The sequence below is a fragment of the Lactuca virosa genome, chromosome 1, assembly GCF_052849685.1.
Source record: "Lactuca virosa cultivar CGN04683 chromosome 1, Lactuca_virosa_CGN04683_v6, whole genome shotgun sequence".
NCBI lineage: Eukaryota > Viridiplantae > Streptophyta > Magnoliopsida > Asterales > Asteraceae > Lactuca > Lactuca virosa.
Window position 1 is genome coordinate 113,987,014 of NC_136426.1, and position 14,888 is coordinate 114,001,901.

The 14,888-nt window shown below is 35.5% G+C and overlaps 1 protein-coding gene across 1 annotated transcript; it reads right to left on the reverse strand.

The window, feature by feature from the left end:
* Positions 1-2,268: 2,268 nt before the first annotated feature.
* LOC145106230 (uncharacterized) lies at positions 2,269-5,587 on the reverse strand. Its single transcript, XM_079043247.1, has 9 exons — positions 5,192-5,587; positions 4,923-5,109; positions 3,751-3,884; positions 3,556-3,668; positions 3,249-3,477; positions 2,845-3,000; positions 2,662-2,741; positions 2,539-2,588; positions 2,269-2,396 (listed from the first exon to the last, which is right to left on the reverse strand). The coding sequence occupies exons 1-9, from the start codon at positions 5,585-5,587 to the stop codon at positions 2,269-2,271; spliced, it is 1,473 nt and encodes a 490-aa protein (XP_078899373.1).
* Between the last annotated feature and the right edge of the window lie 9,301 nt (positions 5,588-14,888).

Consider the following 14,888-nt stretch of genomic DNA (forward strand, 5'->3'; position numbering starts at 1 on the left):
AGGAGCAAACCTTCAAAATTTGAAGGCCCTAGTTATCAGCTCCCATTCGTGAAATCATCACGATTCTTCCATGCTTGTTATGAGGATTCAAGATTTCAACCAACTTTATCAGTTTGTTTGGGTCCATTTTATCACTCACCTGTATTGCAAAGTTCTCGATCTCAAGCCGTTTTTCAGGAATTTTGTTAATCGAAACTAATATATGATTACCTCATCTTTCATATTGAAACTTCATCTTTCAATTATCATTTCTGATCATAAAATAAGCTTCACCAACACGCACAAGCTCCATGGATATATATACAAACAAATGGATATCGTAATATGAGAAAAAAAATTAGTGACATAAAGCATGTTACATCCCCAACTTGTATTAATTGTAACTCTGCCTTTCTCGCTTTGAGTAATCTTATACATTAACAATTAAAACATAAACCAAAAAAATCCAACATGTAATAAATACCTTAAAAAATTCAAATTAGTGTAGAAATACACACAAAAGCTACAACTAAAGAGACTAAAATCACAAAAATGTAAACAAAAAACATCTGGAGAAGAAAGCCAGAAACAATGCATTTGCAAGAAGGGTAGAAAAAGAACACTAAACTTACAAGATCTCCTGATCGATATCCAAATTTGAAAGACGATGGTCTTCTACAGAGAAAATAATCGATGGTCCTACACAGGAACACAAACAACAATTTTGCTCAATTGTTTCAAGATCTACAACAACAGATATCAAAAGAGAAGAAAACAACTTGAATATAATAGAAGGATTAGGGTTAACACGGGAAGGCAAGAGGAGTCGTCTTTGATTTCTAAGTTCAATTCGTTAGACAAAATTAGAACACCCCAAGCGATGTCTCCTGTCTCAAAATTTTCAACCTGACAATGAAACTATATTTCATCTTTTTGAAGCAAAAATGTTGAGAAACCTAATATCTATTGACGTTTTACTCAAAAAACCCATCCTACATTCCTACTACTACAAGCTTCAAACCAGGACCACCGACCTATCCATTTTTCAACAAATAAAGGCAGTAAATTTCAAAACTTTGCATCTTTTGTTGTTATGCTTGATGTTACGTAGAGTCAATTGAAAAGGGAAACGGTAATGGTGATGAATTTGACAATACGACGAGATGGAGAGAATTCGAGAGTTTACACTTACTATCTAAAAGAAATGAGCCCTAGTTATCACAAAAGCTAAGAGATGGCTAACCTGTTTTTGTGATCGGCCAATTTTTTCTCAAATTACAAAAGCGCGACTAAATGAAGATGAAAAAAGGATGTGACACAGTGCTAAGAACCCTAAATTAGATTCGTATAAAGGCGTTGACTTAAAAGTATTCATACGCTTCAAACTAAGCACGTGTGTCGTCAAGAACGAAATCCCGACGGTGACTCATCCGCAATCAAGCGGTAAAGGGAGAAGCAGAGGTGGGAAGCAGCTTAAGGGGGAAGCGAAGAAAACCCACCTTGAAGTCTCTCGCCTCAGCCCGTGACAAGGATGAGGCATGAAGAAGAAGAGAGATTGTTTGCAATTAAAATAACTCATAACGGTTGGTCGTGGTAGAAAAGAGAATAAGGCCAAAGATCAGGCGACGACCTATGCTGTCCTGGAGAAAAAAGATGTGGTTTTTGGTACCGATGACTGGGAGGAGTAGCCATGGTGGAAGAGTGAAGAAGAAGAGAGATGAGTATTTCACATATGATGTCAGAATAGAACAAGGAAGAGAGGAGATGGTATAGGAGATCGGTGGAAAAACGTGGCAGAATGACATCTGGCAAGGCTAGAAGCAGGATGTTGCAAAGCTAGAAGAAAACCCACCATGAACATTAGCCAGAAGCGTATGAGCAAGCGATGGGCCCGACCCAAAATCAAAATATCCGACCCGATATGAGTTAGAGGAATATATCTGTCCTTTCTTTTGAAGGGAGTGCCTAAAATCGATCAAAATTACAAGAAAAATCCTCAGCATAAAATCCTCATTAAAACTCCCCCATCCACTTTCCTTGCTTTTTAAAAGAGGTGGTATATATATATATATATATATATATATATATATATATATATATATATATATATATATATATATATATATATATATATATATATATATAATTTGTATCCTTTGATTCACACTTATGTTTTACAACAAAAAGAGTTAGAAATCTCAATAAGTTTTCAATAATAGTCACCAGATCCAGATGTATAAATGATAAGAGATTTGTTCTAGATATATTTGATTGTAAATCTTTTTGTCGCTAATTAGCACTAGGGACAGTATACTTTGAGAGCCACCCTTCTATTATGTTGATCTCGGTGTTCCTCTGTTGAACCAGCCAGTCCGGATCCGTAGCCATTGGAGTTGATATGTCCAAGCAATGGTGTCCTAAAGCACATGACAATATGAAAAAGATATATTATCGGGACTAAACCAAGACAATTGATATAAGCGACGATTCAATCGAGTAACTCAACTATTTATTTTATTTTTTATTCGAAACAAATATATAATGCAAAAAGCAATTTACCTTCTTGTGTAGATATTGCGACAACCGTGTCTGATATGTTTTGAAGAACGCTGCAACAAATAAGAAAACTTAGAATCTTAATCATGTTTTTAGCATGGGAACCATGAGAGGTTGAAAACATACCCTCCAGAACTATATGGATCTCTTAAACCATTGGAGAAGATAATGTTGCTTGCGAACTTTTCAAGCACAGTTTTTATACCCTATTTACAATATGTGTTCGCAATTATAAGATTTATTATATAAAATGGTTAAACTACAAATTAATAACAATATAGTGAATGAATGAAGAGATAATTGACATACATAACCTCCGAATTCTATAGGTACCCAGTAAGGTTTTGGGGTTACACCAAAGACTTGTTGGCATTCCTTGGTGTATTTATCCAAATCAAAAGGGTTTGCTTGGAACATTGTATCATTTTCTCCCTGTCCCATCGGCATTACCATTTCTGTACATGACTTTGTTATGAAAAAAAAAAAAAAAAAAAAAAAAAAAAAAAAAAAAAAAATAGTTAGTAAAGGTTAATGATAGACTTAATAAGGTGTCACAACTAGGTTTAAAAACTGTTAATGTGTTAACATAGTCTTATAAAGTGGTTATATATGTTGAAGTCCTTCAATCTCTTAAATGTCTTTTCGGAGGGTAAATCAATGTTGTATTTCATATATATCTTACAAAGTAAATTAATATTTGATAGCATATATACCTGCCAATCCCAACCAAAATTTTTGTCGAAGCTCATATCATATATGTCATTGCAAATTGTTCCATATATTGCACTAACTCCGGCCATGATTTTGTCGAGAATGTAAGATTTTTCTCCAGTTGCATTACAAAAAGTTTGTAAATAGTTATCCTTAGGGTTATCATACTGAGCAAGAACGTCATATATACCCTCCAAGTTGTATTTAAGATCCTGTGTTGTGTTCAACGGCCTTCAAACCGGGATATAATGTTAGAAAACAAAAATATATTTGAGCAGAATGATAATAAAAAATGGCTAGAATCGGTACATGCAAGTGTTGAACATTTGCGAGAGGCTCGAAAGGCCTTGGGGCTGTGCAGCAACTCGATCAATTTCGAACCAAGATTCTCTTATGGTGTTGTAGCAAGTGGTGCTTGTACTCTATGTATTAAAAGTTGTATACTTTGTGACACTAAAGACATCTTAAAAGGACTCAAATGAAATAACATTGGGTTTTACTTACATTCCAATCTGTTGAAACAATAGAAGCATAACCGTTTTCAGGAGTGAGGCCCATAAAATAGAGGATTGGAGCTGAAACCGCCAATGCTCCATAAGCAGCGTGTGGATATTTCATGCGAAACCATGAAGCAAGCACTAAATTTGAGAGAATAAAAGTTATTTTTATAAACAAGGTATATTTGCAATTAAATGTTTTTTTTTCATTTAAACTATATAAATAAAAAGTATATATAAGAAGTTGTTTTTACTTAATAAAAAGTATTCATTTACTAGAGAAGGTTAAAAAAATTATTCATAATTTGTTGTTCTGAATAGACAGATCACCCTATGATTGAATTTTGTGCAATTTAAATTTTGTGGAATTAGGATATAACTCTACGTATATTCTAGAGTCTTCATTTCGTGAGAATTCCATCGGCATATGGTTTTTACTTATGTGCAAAAATAAGATTTGACAGTAAGACTCGATTGTTTTCTCTATTGTGGAAAATTAAGATTTGACATATACCCATTTTAAATATAAAAATTTAATGATATAAATGTAACATATGGTGGATCCATCATCCATGAAGACTACAAACTTGGGTGGGCCCATGAAGACTACAAACTTGGGTGGGCTTAAATTAATGCAATAATTCATATTTCCGTTTCTTTCTTTCCAAAAACACAAAATATCATTCATAGTCCTTTCTTTCATTTGAAGTCTTGTACTTTATACTAATTTAAAAAAAAAAAAAAAATCCAACGTATAAAAACAAAAAAGTTAAAATTTAAAAAACTTCTCCAATCTTAAAAGGTCCCTCAACACAAATCATGTTAAATTAAAATAAATTAAAATGTTACTTTAACAGAATTCTTTAATAAATTATAAAAAATACATAATTCATTTTTTAATAAACATAGAAATTACCCAATGTATTTACTGGTCTTTAATATTACAATAGAAAAAATTACAAAAAGGTTGGCATTATCATTACTAATTTGTACCAATTAAATTTGTTGGTAGCCAAACATATTGGTACAATTATATTGTTATAGTAGTGGTAATAAATTTTATATACCAACTATACTTGATATGCTATATGGTTTGAGAAAAAAAAATCGATACCACTCTGTGTTTACCAATACTAACTATTAAGTGAGAAAAAAAAAAAAAAAACTATGATATCTTACTTCCACCATATGATGCCCCAATAGCTATGACAGGACAATTTTCTGCTGAGTTGTTCTTTTTAACATCGATAATTATTTGAGCGTAATCAGCTAAAGCTTGCTCCGAAGTAAAGTATCCAAGAGTGCTAGCATTTTTATATGCTTCATCTTTAGATCCAAATGGCATGGAAGTCCCATAATAACGATGCTACAAATACATATACGAGTCATAAATCCACAAAATGTTTACTACACAATAAGAAAATAATTTGACACAGAAACATATATACCTCAATATAGACCACAAGACCTTTAAATCGAGAAGCAAGCACACGCACAAACCCGACAAATTCTACATCTCCCATGATGCTAGTCTCCTCACCCGTATAAAGAAAAATAGGGGAATTGTTAGTGGGCCCACCCCAATACTTACTATCCACGACATAACGTTGTTGAAAGGTCGTGTAACTCTCTGGATTAAAATTGAAATGGTCCAATGTTTGCGTATAGTTATAAACCTCATATTGTTGTGAGTCGCTTATACTTCCAGGATCAACTTTTGTGGGCATAAATCTATCTTTAGCGCCCAACTTGGCTGCTCGGAAATGTTTTCCAGACACAGAAGTTACTGCTACTAATATAATTAAAGATAACTTCAAGAGTAGAAGAAGATTTAGTTGTGCCATTGTTGTGTAAATTGTGTGCAAGGTTTCGTTCGACTCCTATTCAACTTAAATAGTTGATAATCTATAGGTATTGTTTTAAGTTGATATATAGGTATTGTCGAAAAAATTGAAGCTTTGGACTTGTGTATTTGGAAAGAAAGGATTGAAGTTTGTACTTACTGTAGTGTTATATGCAAACGGACAATTAGATAATTTAACCAATGCGGCATAAATAATACTTGTATATTTCTATGGTGATTTCAAGTTGGCCGACTTTGAAATATTGCGTACTCAAACTCAACTTCGATATCATATAACAGAAGCTAAAACACAAAAAATGAACGCCAAAGTTTCAGTCTTGTTATAAGAAAATTGGGGATCATAAACAATAACACTTCCTAACTTCCACGATAGAGATATTCCTTTTTGGTCAAACGATGAAACTAGTTTCTTACGACATCATGATTTGTTTTTTGTTTGTGTATTATTTAGTTTTGAATCATTATAATTTATAAAATTAGTTTATTAATAAGTTTTATATTTCAAATATGAAGTATATTACTTTAAAGTTGAGGTTTATAAGGCTTGGGGGTGTGGGCACGATAAGCCTTGTGGTTTGTCACAGTGGCAGTGGGGGAACACTGTCCCACCTTGCGGTCTTCAATGTGGTTTGGCTGCACGTGGCTAGAAATGGTCGCACCTTCTCTTTCTTCCTTTCTCTCTTCCGAAGTTTGAACGGTCAAATTTCTTTAAATTCATTTTCTTTTTCATTTTTTACCTATAAATAAAACTTTACAACCCTTAATTTATCACACCTAAATTCAATTCTTCTATCTTTCAATATCTTCTTTTCAAAACTCTTAAGATGTCTTCTTCCAACAATCCAAACAACCAAATCAATATCCACTAGAAACACCCCAGGTTCTTCTTATGATCAATCGATTTATTCGCCCCTGGTTTATTAAGACGGCGGTATGCTATCGTATTATCCACACCAATTCTCACAACAATTCTCACGATACTCACAACAACACCCACAACCACAAACCGTACCTAACATTGATTTTAATTTGTTTGATTATTTTGTCTCAACCCGAATTTGTTAATGAAACTCAAGCACCCGTTTCCGATTCTGAACCCGAAATCGTTGGAGAAACCCAACCCACCCAAGCACCAAATAAAAGAAAAGACAAGGTGGCGACCAAATCATGGGAACCCGAAGAGGTGCTAGCATTGGCTCAAGCATGGATTGATGTTTCCGAAGATATGAATGTTGGAAAAGACGAAAAATATGACCATTTTTGGAGGCCATTTACAAAAAGGGTCTATAAAGGAATGAAGTGTAAATAATATTGTTCAAAACACCAAGTGTATTCCAAATGAGGGAAAACAAACAAGGAAGTCATGTTGTTTAATGATTTGTATAACAACATGAAACGTTAATGGAAAAGTGGAAAGAGTGATGAAATGATTTTGAAGAAAGCTCTAAAAGTGTCTTATATATAAAGAAAACAAGATGGTTTTCAAGATTATTGACTTTTAGAGTTGTAAACAAACTGAACGTTCAACAAACTGTTCGTGAACCTGTAACGCCTGTTCCGGGTATCATTTAATTCTCTAAGTTTTTAGGGTGTTGTGCTAGGACTCGACGAGTTGGGGAGCTCCAACTCGTCGAGTAGACATCATTTATGAGGACGCGAGATTTAGATCCTACTCGACGAGTCGGAAGGCCCCGACTCGACGAGTAGGCACTTTAAAGGAAAACCCTAATTTTAAGGGGTTAGTACCCTATTTAAAGAACTTATGGCTCATTTGTATCCTCTTTCATCGTTCTTACAGTCCAGACAGAAACCCTAGCCGCATTTTGGTGCTTTTTTGAGTGTGTGTGAGCCTTGGAGAGTGGAACTTGTGCTCTTTAGAAGGAAACTTGAAGGTTGAAGAGATTGAAGTGAGGAGAAGGCTTTGGATCCGGCATCTACATGTTGTTAGCATCCACTTAGAGGTAAAAAGTTGCTACCTTGATCTCTTTTTGCTTAGATCTCATTTTATGGAAGAATAGGGTCATTTTTGGTGCAAAATGGTGTCACACTTGGATTTGGACTTGTCATGAGGATGTGGTTCCAGATCTGGACACCTCTAGGTCTTTCATGACATAAAGTTGCTTCCTTTACCTAGTTTAAGCCCTTTTCCATGTCCTAAGTGTTGTTTGAACCCTAGTTTTAGTGTTTTAGCCTTGGGAGGCCTTGCATGCACGTAAAGTTTGCAACTTTACGTGGTAACTACACCATAAGAGGTTGGATCTGTAATTTGGAGCCTTGGTTTCCACTGGAAAGGACTGAACACAAAAAGGACTGAAGGGACTCCACGAGTTGCTTAGCCAACTCGACGAGTCGGTTAGGGTTTACCCGTTTTTGAGATTCTGAGTGATTTCGGTGAAGGATTAGAGTTTGCGGTCTACATGAATTTTCGGTCTTTTGGACATTAAGGAACTCGACGAGTTACTTAGGTAACTCAGCGAGTTGACGAGTTACTCAGGTAACTCGGCGAGTTGACGAGTTACTCAGGCAACTCGGCGAGTTGACGAGTTACTCAGTCAACTCGGCGAGCTGATGGATGCGCTTGACGAGTTGGGGTCAACTTGGACCGTTGACTTGGACTTTGACCAGGGTTGACCAAGTTTGACCTTGAGGGTATTCATGGTATTTGGGATTTTGAAAAATTAATCACATGATGATTATAGGCAGCTGAGTTGGAGTTGTGCGTTGGGACTTATCCGATCTTATCTTGTCAGTTCAACATTCTCGAGAGGTAAATCTCCTCACCATACCAATGGGTCTAAGGTACCAAGGTCGGCCCATTATTTGTTATGTGACATGCTAGTTGATTATGGGATATGTGGTATGCTAGTTGTGATTGTAGTACTTGCATGAAAGACCTCGGGGTGTTCTCGAGGCACTTGGGTGTAAGACCTTGGAGGGTTTCCATGGCATCCTTAGTAAAGACCTCGGGGGGTTCCCAAGGCACTTGGGTGTAAGACCTTGGAGGGTTTCCATGGCATTCCTGGGCTAAGACCATGTGGGGGTTCCCATGGCTCCCAGAGTAAGACCCTGGAGGGTTTCCAGGGCATCCTGATATGTTTGTATGTCTGATTTATATGATAGTGGGCTAAGACCATGTGGGAGTTCCCATGGCACCTGGAGTAAAACCCTAGAGGGTTTCCAGGGCATCCCTATATGTGTATGCATGGATTATACAGTTATTGTAGCTTTTATAGCTAATATAGATTATGTGATTATGTGGATTGTGTGGGGTATGCTCTAAGGAACTCACTAAGCATTAGCTTATAGTTTGTTGATTATTCCAGGTACTTCCGAGCCCAAGGTCAAGGTCAAGGCTTGATGGTGCGGCATGCATTCTCTCTCAGACGTTTTTTATGGGACACTCTGATGTTTGGAATAATATTGTTGATGTTATGAATTGAAAACGAATGTACTTAAAATTTTATGGTTTATTGGAAATGTTTTTGACTATTTAAAAATGAAAAATGTCTTTTGAAAATTGGGTTATTACAGAACCGTTCGACAGGAATTTCATTTATGTTCGTTTATTTAATAAATGAATGAACTGAACACAAATTCTCATTCGTTTAGTTAAACGAATGAACATGAACAATGGACTTGTTCGTTTAATTTTTTTTCATGAACGTTCGTTTATGTTGTTCATTTACGTTTGTTTATGTTCGTTCATATAAGTTCCTTTTATGTTCATATATATTTAATTGTGTTTGATTACATTACTCAATTATATGTTCATTTATGTTCAAGTATGTTCAATTATGTTTGTTTATTTTTGTTCATTTTTGTTCGCTCGTTTATGTTCGTTTAGCATGTTCATGAACATAAACGAACAAACATAGACAATATAATTTGTTAAACAAACATACATGAACAAGAAAACTCGTTGGTTTATCCGTTTGTGTTCGTTCATTTGTTTGGCTAACTTAAACAAACAAACATGAATAATCCCCCATTCGTGTTCGTTCGGTTCGTTTACAACCCTATTGAGTTTTGTAATGTCGTGAAAGAAAACCAAAAATGAAAAAAGAGCAAAATATCTGACGAGCACATCAATAGTGGTTCAAAATGCTCCATAACATCCGAATCCGACCACACTACATCGAATGCTCGTGTTGGGATCGACATCAACGATGATGAACCTGTTCAAGTTACACCACTTTATTGACCAATGGGAAGGGAAAAACAAAACGTAAAGACAAAGGCAAAGCGGTAGATTCAGATGACTTGAAAAAGAGGGGGCGAGGTGAAGGGTATAAAAGAAAGAATGGAAAAAAAAATTTACAAATTCCTTCCGAAAGAGAGTGTGAGAAACAAAGGGATAGTGGCATGAAACTACTAGCGTTGAACACAAGTCACATGACCAGGGAGAAGCTTGACATTGCTTTGGGGAAGACGCCAACATAAAAAACATTATATTATAATGGCATCACCTACGACCCACCACCACCACCACCACCCGCCACCACCACACCCCCACCTTCACCACCCATCGCCACCACACGACCACCACCCACTACCTACAACCACTAACATTGTATCTGATTAAATACATATAATGGCATACAACCTTGTGTAATTATATGTATTTAATGACATAAATCACATGTGATTAAATACATATAATCACGTATGATTATATGTATTTAATCACATGATTTATATAAACAAGATTCGTTAAAACAATTTTTTTCCAAATAAATCACATATGATTAAATACATATAATCACATGCGATTAAACCCAATACCTACCGCCACCACCCTCCACCATCACCCATCACCACCACCGCCATCTACCACCCAACACCCACCACCTATCACTACTCACCACTACCCACCACCCATTTTATTCACAATTGATTCAATATTTGTTCTCGTGTGTATAATTACATGTGATTATATATGTATTTCATCACATATGATTTATATTGACAAAATTCATTCTTGTCCATATAAATCATATGTGATTACATACATATAATCACATGCAATTAAATACAAGATAAAATTTATTGAATCGAAAGAGCAAAAATAATCTTGCCCAAATAATGATATGTGATTGGATACATATAATCACATGTAATCACATATGATTTATATGTATAATATTCATTTTCCCGTTTTCAGTTCAATAGTTCGTCTCATGTATTTAATCACAAGTAATTATACGTATTTAATCGCATATGATTTATATCGGAAATATTTGTTTTCGTGTGTATAATCACATGTGTTTAAATAGACGAGAATAACTAATGAGTCAATAATGCGAAAACGAGTCTTGTCCGCATAAATCATATGTGATTACACACATATAATCACGTGTGACTAATTACACAAAACCAACTATTTAATTGAAAACATGAAAATGAAAATTGCAGAAATAAATCATATGTGATTAAATACATATGATTCATATAGACAAAATTATTTTTTGCGTTCTCGATTTAATATTATTTATCTTGTATTTAATCACATGTGATTATATGTATCTAATTACATTAGATTTATATGAACAAAAATGAATTCTCTCCATATAAATCAGATGTGATGAAATACATATATAATCACATGTAATTATATACACGAGAATAGTTATTGAATCGAAAACGCAAAAATGAATATTGTCCATATAAATCATATGTGATTCTATATATATATATATATATATATATATATATATATATATAATCACATGTGATTAAATGTACCTAATCACATATGATTTTTCTGGACAATATTCATTTTCGTATTATTGATTCAATAGTTGTTCTTTAAAAACTTTAATCATATGTGATTATATTATATGTATCCAATCACATATGATTTATATGGACAATATTCGTTTTACGTTTTCAATTCAATATTTGTTCTCGTGTATTTAATAACATGTGGTTATACGTATCAAATCACATATGATTTATGTGCGAAAAATTTGTTTTAGCGTTCTTGATTCAAAAGTTGTTCTTTAACCATATTAATCATATGTGATTAGATACGTATAACTACATGTGATTAAATACATGAGAAAACTATTGAATCAAAAATTCGAAAACGAATCTTGTATATATAAATAATATGTGATTAGATACATATAATCACATGTGATTATATGTATTTAATCACATATGATTTATGTGATCATATGTATTTAAATACACAAGAACAACTATTAATTAAATACATGAGAAAATTATTGAATCGAAAATTTGAAAACGAATCTTGTCTATATAAATAATATGTGATTAGATACATATAATCACATGTGATTGTATGTATTTAATCACATATAATTTATGTGATTATATGTATTTAAATATATGAGAACAACTATTGAATCACATATGATTTATGTGGACAAGATTCATTATCATGTTCTCGATTCAAGAATTGTTCTTTGTTAACTTTAATCATATGTGAGTAAATACATCTAATCATACGTGATTATATGTATCTAATCATATATGATTTATATGGACAAAAAAGAATCTGGTCTATATAAATCATATGTGATTGGATACATATAATCATATGTGATTATGTACAAGAGAACAACCATTGAATTAAAAACGTGAAAAGAATTTTTTGTCCACATTAATCATATGTTATTAAATACATATAATTATATTTGATTAAATACATGAAAAAAATTATTGAACGGAAAACATGAAAACGAATCTTGTTTATATAAATCATATGTGATTAGATACATATAATCACATGTGATTAGATGTATTTAATCATATGTGATTTATGTGACTAAATACATAGAAAAAACATGATTTATGTGATTATATGCATTCAATCACATTTGGTTGCAGGTAGTAGGTGGTGGTGGTATGGTGGAGATGGGTGATGGTTGGCGGTGGTGAAGGTGAAGGTGGGGGAGGGTGGTGAGGGTGGTCGTCGTCGTCGTCATGGGTGGTAGGTGATGGGGGTCGTGGGTGATAGTTGGTTTATTATAGTTGTGGGTAGTGGGTCGTGGTGATGGTGAAGGGCAGTGGTTGCATGTAGTAATGTTGGTTGTGGTGGTGGTGGTGGTGGTGGTGGGTGGTGATGATGGTAGGTGGTGATGATGTTTTGTAGGTAGTGGTGGTGGTAGTGGTGGTGGTAGTGGGTGGTGGTGGTGGTTGGTGGTGAGGGTGGTGGTAATGATGGGTGGTGGTGGTGGTGGGTGGGGTGGTGGGTGGGGTGGTGGTGATGCGTGGTGAGGCGGGTGATGGTGATTGGTGGTGGTCGAGGTGCTAGTAGGGATAGTGGTGGCGGGTGGTGGTTGGTGATAGTGGTGGGTTGTGGTGGTGATGGTGGGTGGTGGTGGGTAGGTGGTGGTAGTGGGTGGTAGTGGTGATGAGGGGTGGTGTAACACTCAAATCAGGTGCACATTATTGTGATTATTGTTAAGTTTTAATTTTCATTTGTTGGGCCTTCTCACGACGTGAGGTATGCTTGTCACATTGTGAGGAGTGTATTGGGTACGTCCACCATTTTGAGGCTCACAACGTTAGCAGTCCAATGCTCACGAAGTGAGAGCCGTCTAATGACCAAACACTAATTTTTCGATATTTAAGGGAATGAGAAGGATATGTTTCCCAGCCTCAGCCTCTCTCACTTTCTAAACCTCCAAAAACCCTAATCTTATTCCTCCTTAATATCCTTTGTCTTTTGGGTACATTTCTAGCTTGAAGAAGAAGTGAAGAAGAAGAAAGAAGTACTCTAGTGGTGGAGTAGGTATAGTATCATCATCATCACCATCTTTTCCTATTTTTGGACCTTTGTAAGTATCAAAGGCTCCAACTTTATTGCTTGTTATGGATAGATCTGGAGTTTTGTCCATCTTATTTATGCTATTGCATGCTTGAGTGAAGTAAATCGATAAAGTTGGCAACTTTATGGATTCTAAGAGTCACTAGATCATAATATTGTTTAGATCTTAAAGTTGGTATGGATTTGAGGAATGCATGAAAGATTGAAGCTAATTTCTTCACTTTTGAAATAGAAAGAGGATGGATCATGTATGGTGCATGCATGGCCACAAAGGAAACATTTTTTTGGACCTTAGGAGTCCACTTGAACTTCTAGATGAGATGGACTTAAGGACTTAAAATAATAAGGACTTAAAATGGTGACCTTTAGCCACAGACAGCGCTCACAACATGAGATGCAAAATCTCACGACGTGAGATTTTAGGAGCCCTGTCTTCTGTTAAGGACAGTGAAGCTCACGATGTGAGAAAGGGTGCTCACATCTTGATGTCAACTCAGGTGATTTCTTTAACTAAGTTGACTAGGTATGGTCGAGTCGAGTGGGAATCGGACCGAGTACGCTGTCACGACGTGACCAAGGCCTAGCCACGACATGAGGTTGAATATGGTCTTTAAGGACCATTGAATTTGACTTTGACCTTGACCAAGATTTAACCAAGTTTGACAGAAGAGTATTTCGGGTATTTTGGAATTTTGGTTGACAAATTTGTCATTTGGTTGGATCGAGGTCTGTTTGAGCTGAGATTCAAAGTCGGGACCTCATCAGCTTTTGTTCAGACTGTGAGGTGAGTTTTCCTTACTGTACATATGGGTCTAAGGCACCAAGGTCGGCCCATTGGATTAGATATGTTGTTATGTGATAGTATGTTATCGTGATGTAGTGATCTGTTAGATCTGTATCCTGGTATATAGGATGATGCTACGCTTAGTGATCCGTAGATCTGCCAGATTGTCTGTTGACTAATTATATTTTTATTTGTTATATGTGCACATATTTGGTTGGTGGTTGACACTCTACTGCTATGTGTGTGAGCCAACAGACCGGAGGCAGTCCAACCCGATGGTTGATTGGGCCCGAGGGTCTTCCATCCCGAGGATGACTGGACCCATTGTATATTGGCATTCCAACCCAATGGTATACTGGGCCTGGGTCTTCCAACCCGATGGTTGACTGGACCCATTGTATATTGGCATTGCACCTAGGGTATTCCATCCTGAGGATGATTGGACCCAGAGGGTGACTAGGCCTGGGGTATTCCAACCTGATGGTTGATTGGACCCAACATGCTATTATATATGTTATATGTATGTACGTGCTGGTACTTTGGGGGAACTCACTAAGCTTTTGCTTACGGTTTTTAGTTATTGTTTCAGGTACTTCAGATGATCGCGGGAAGGCGAAGGTGTGACCGTACACATCCCTTGTTTATGACTTCATGATTTTGGGATACTCTAATATGGATAAACATTTTATGACTATGAGTTGT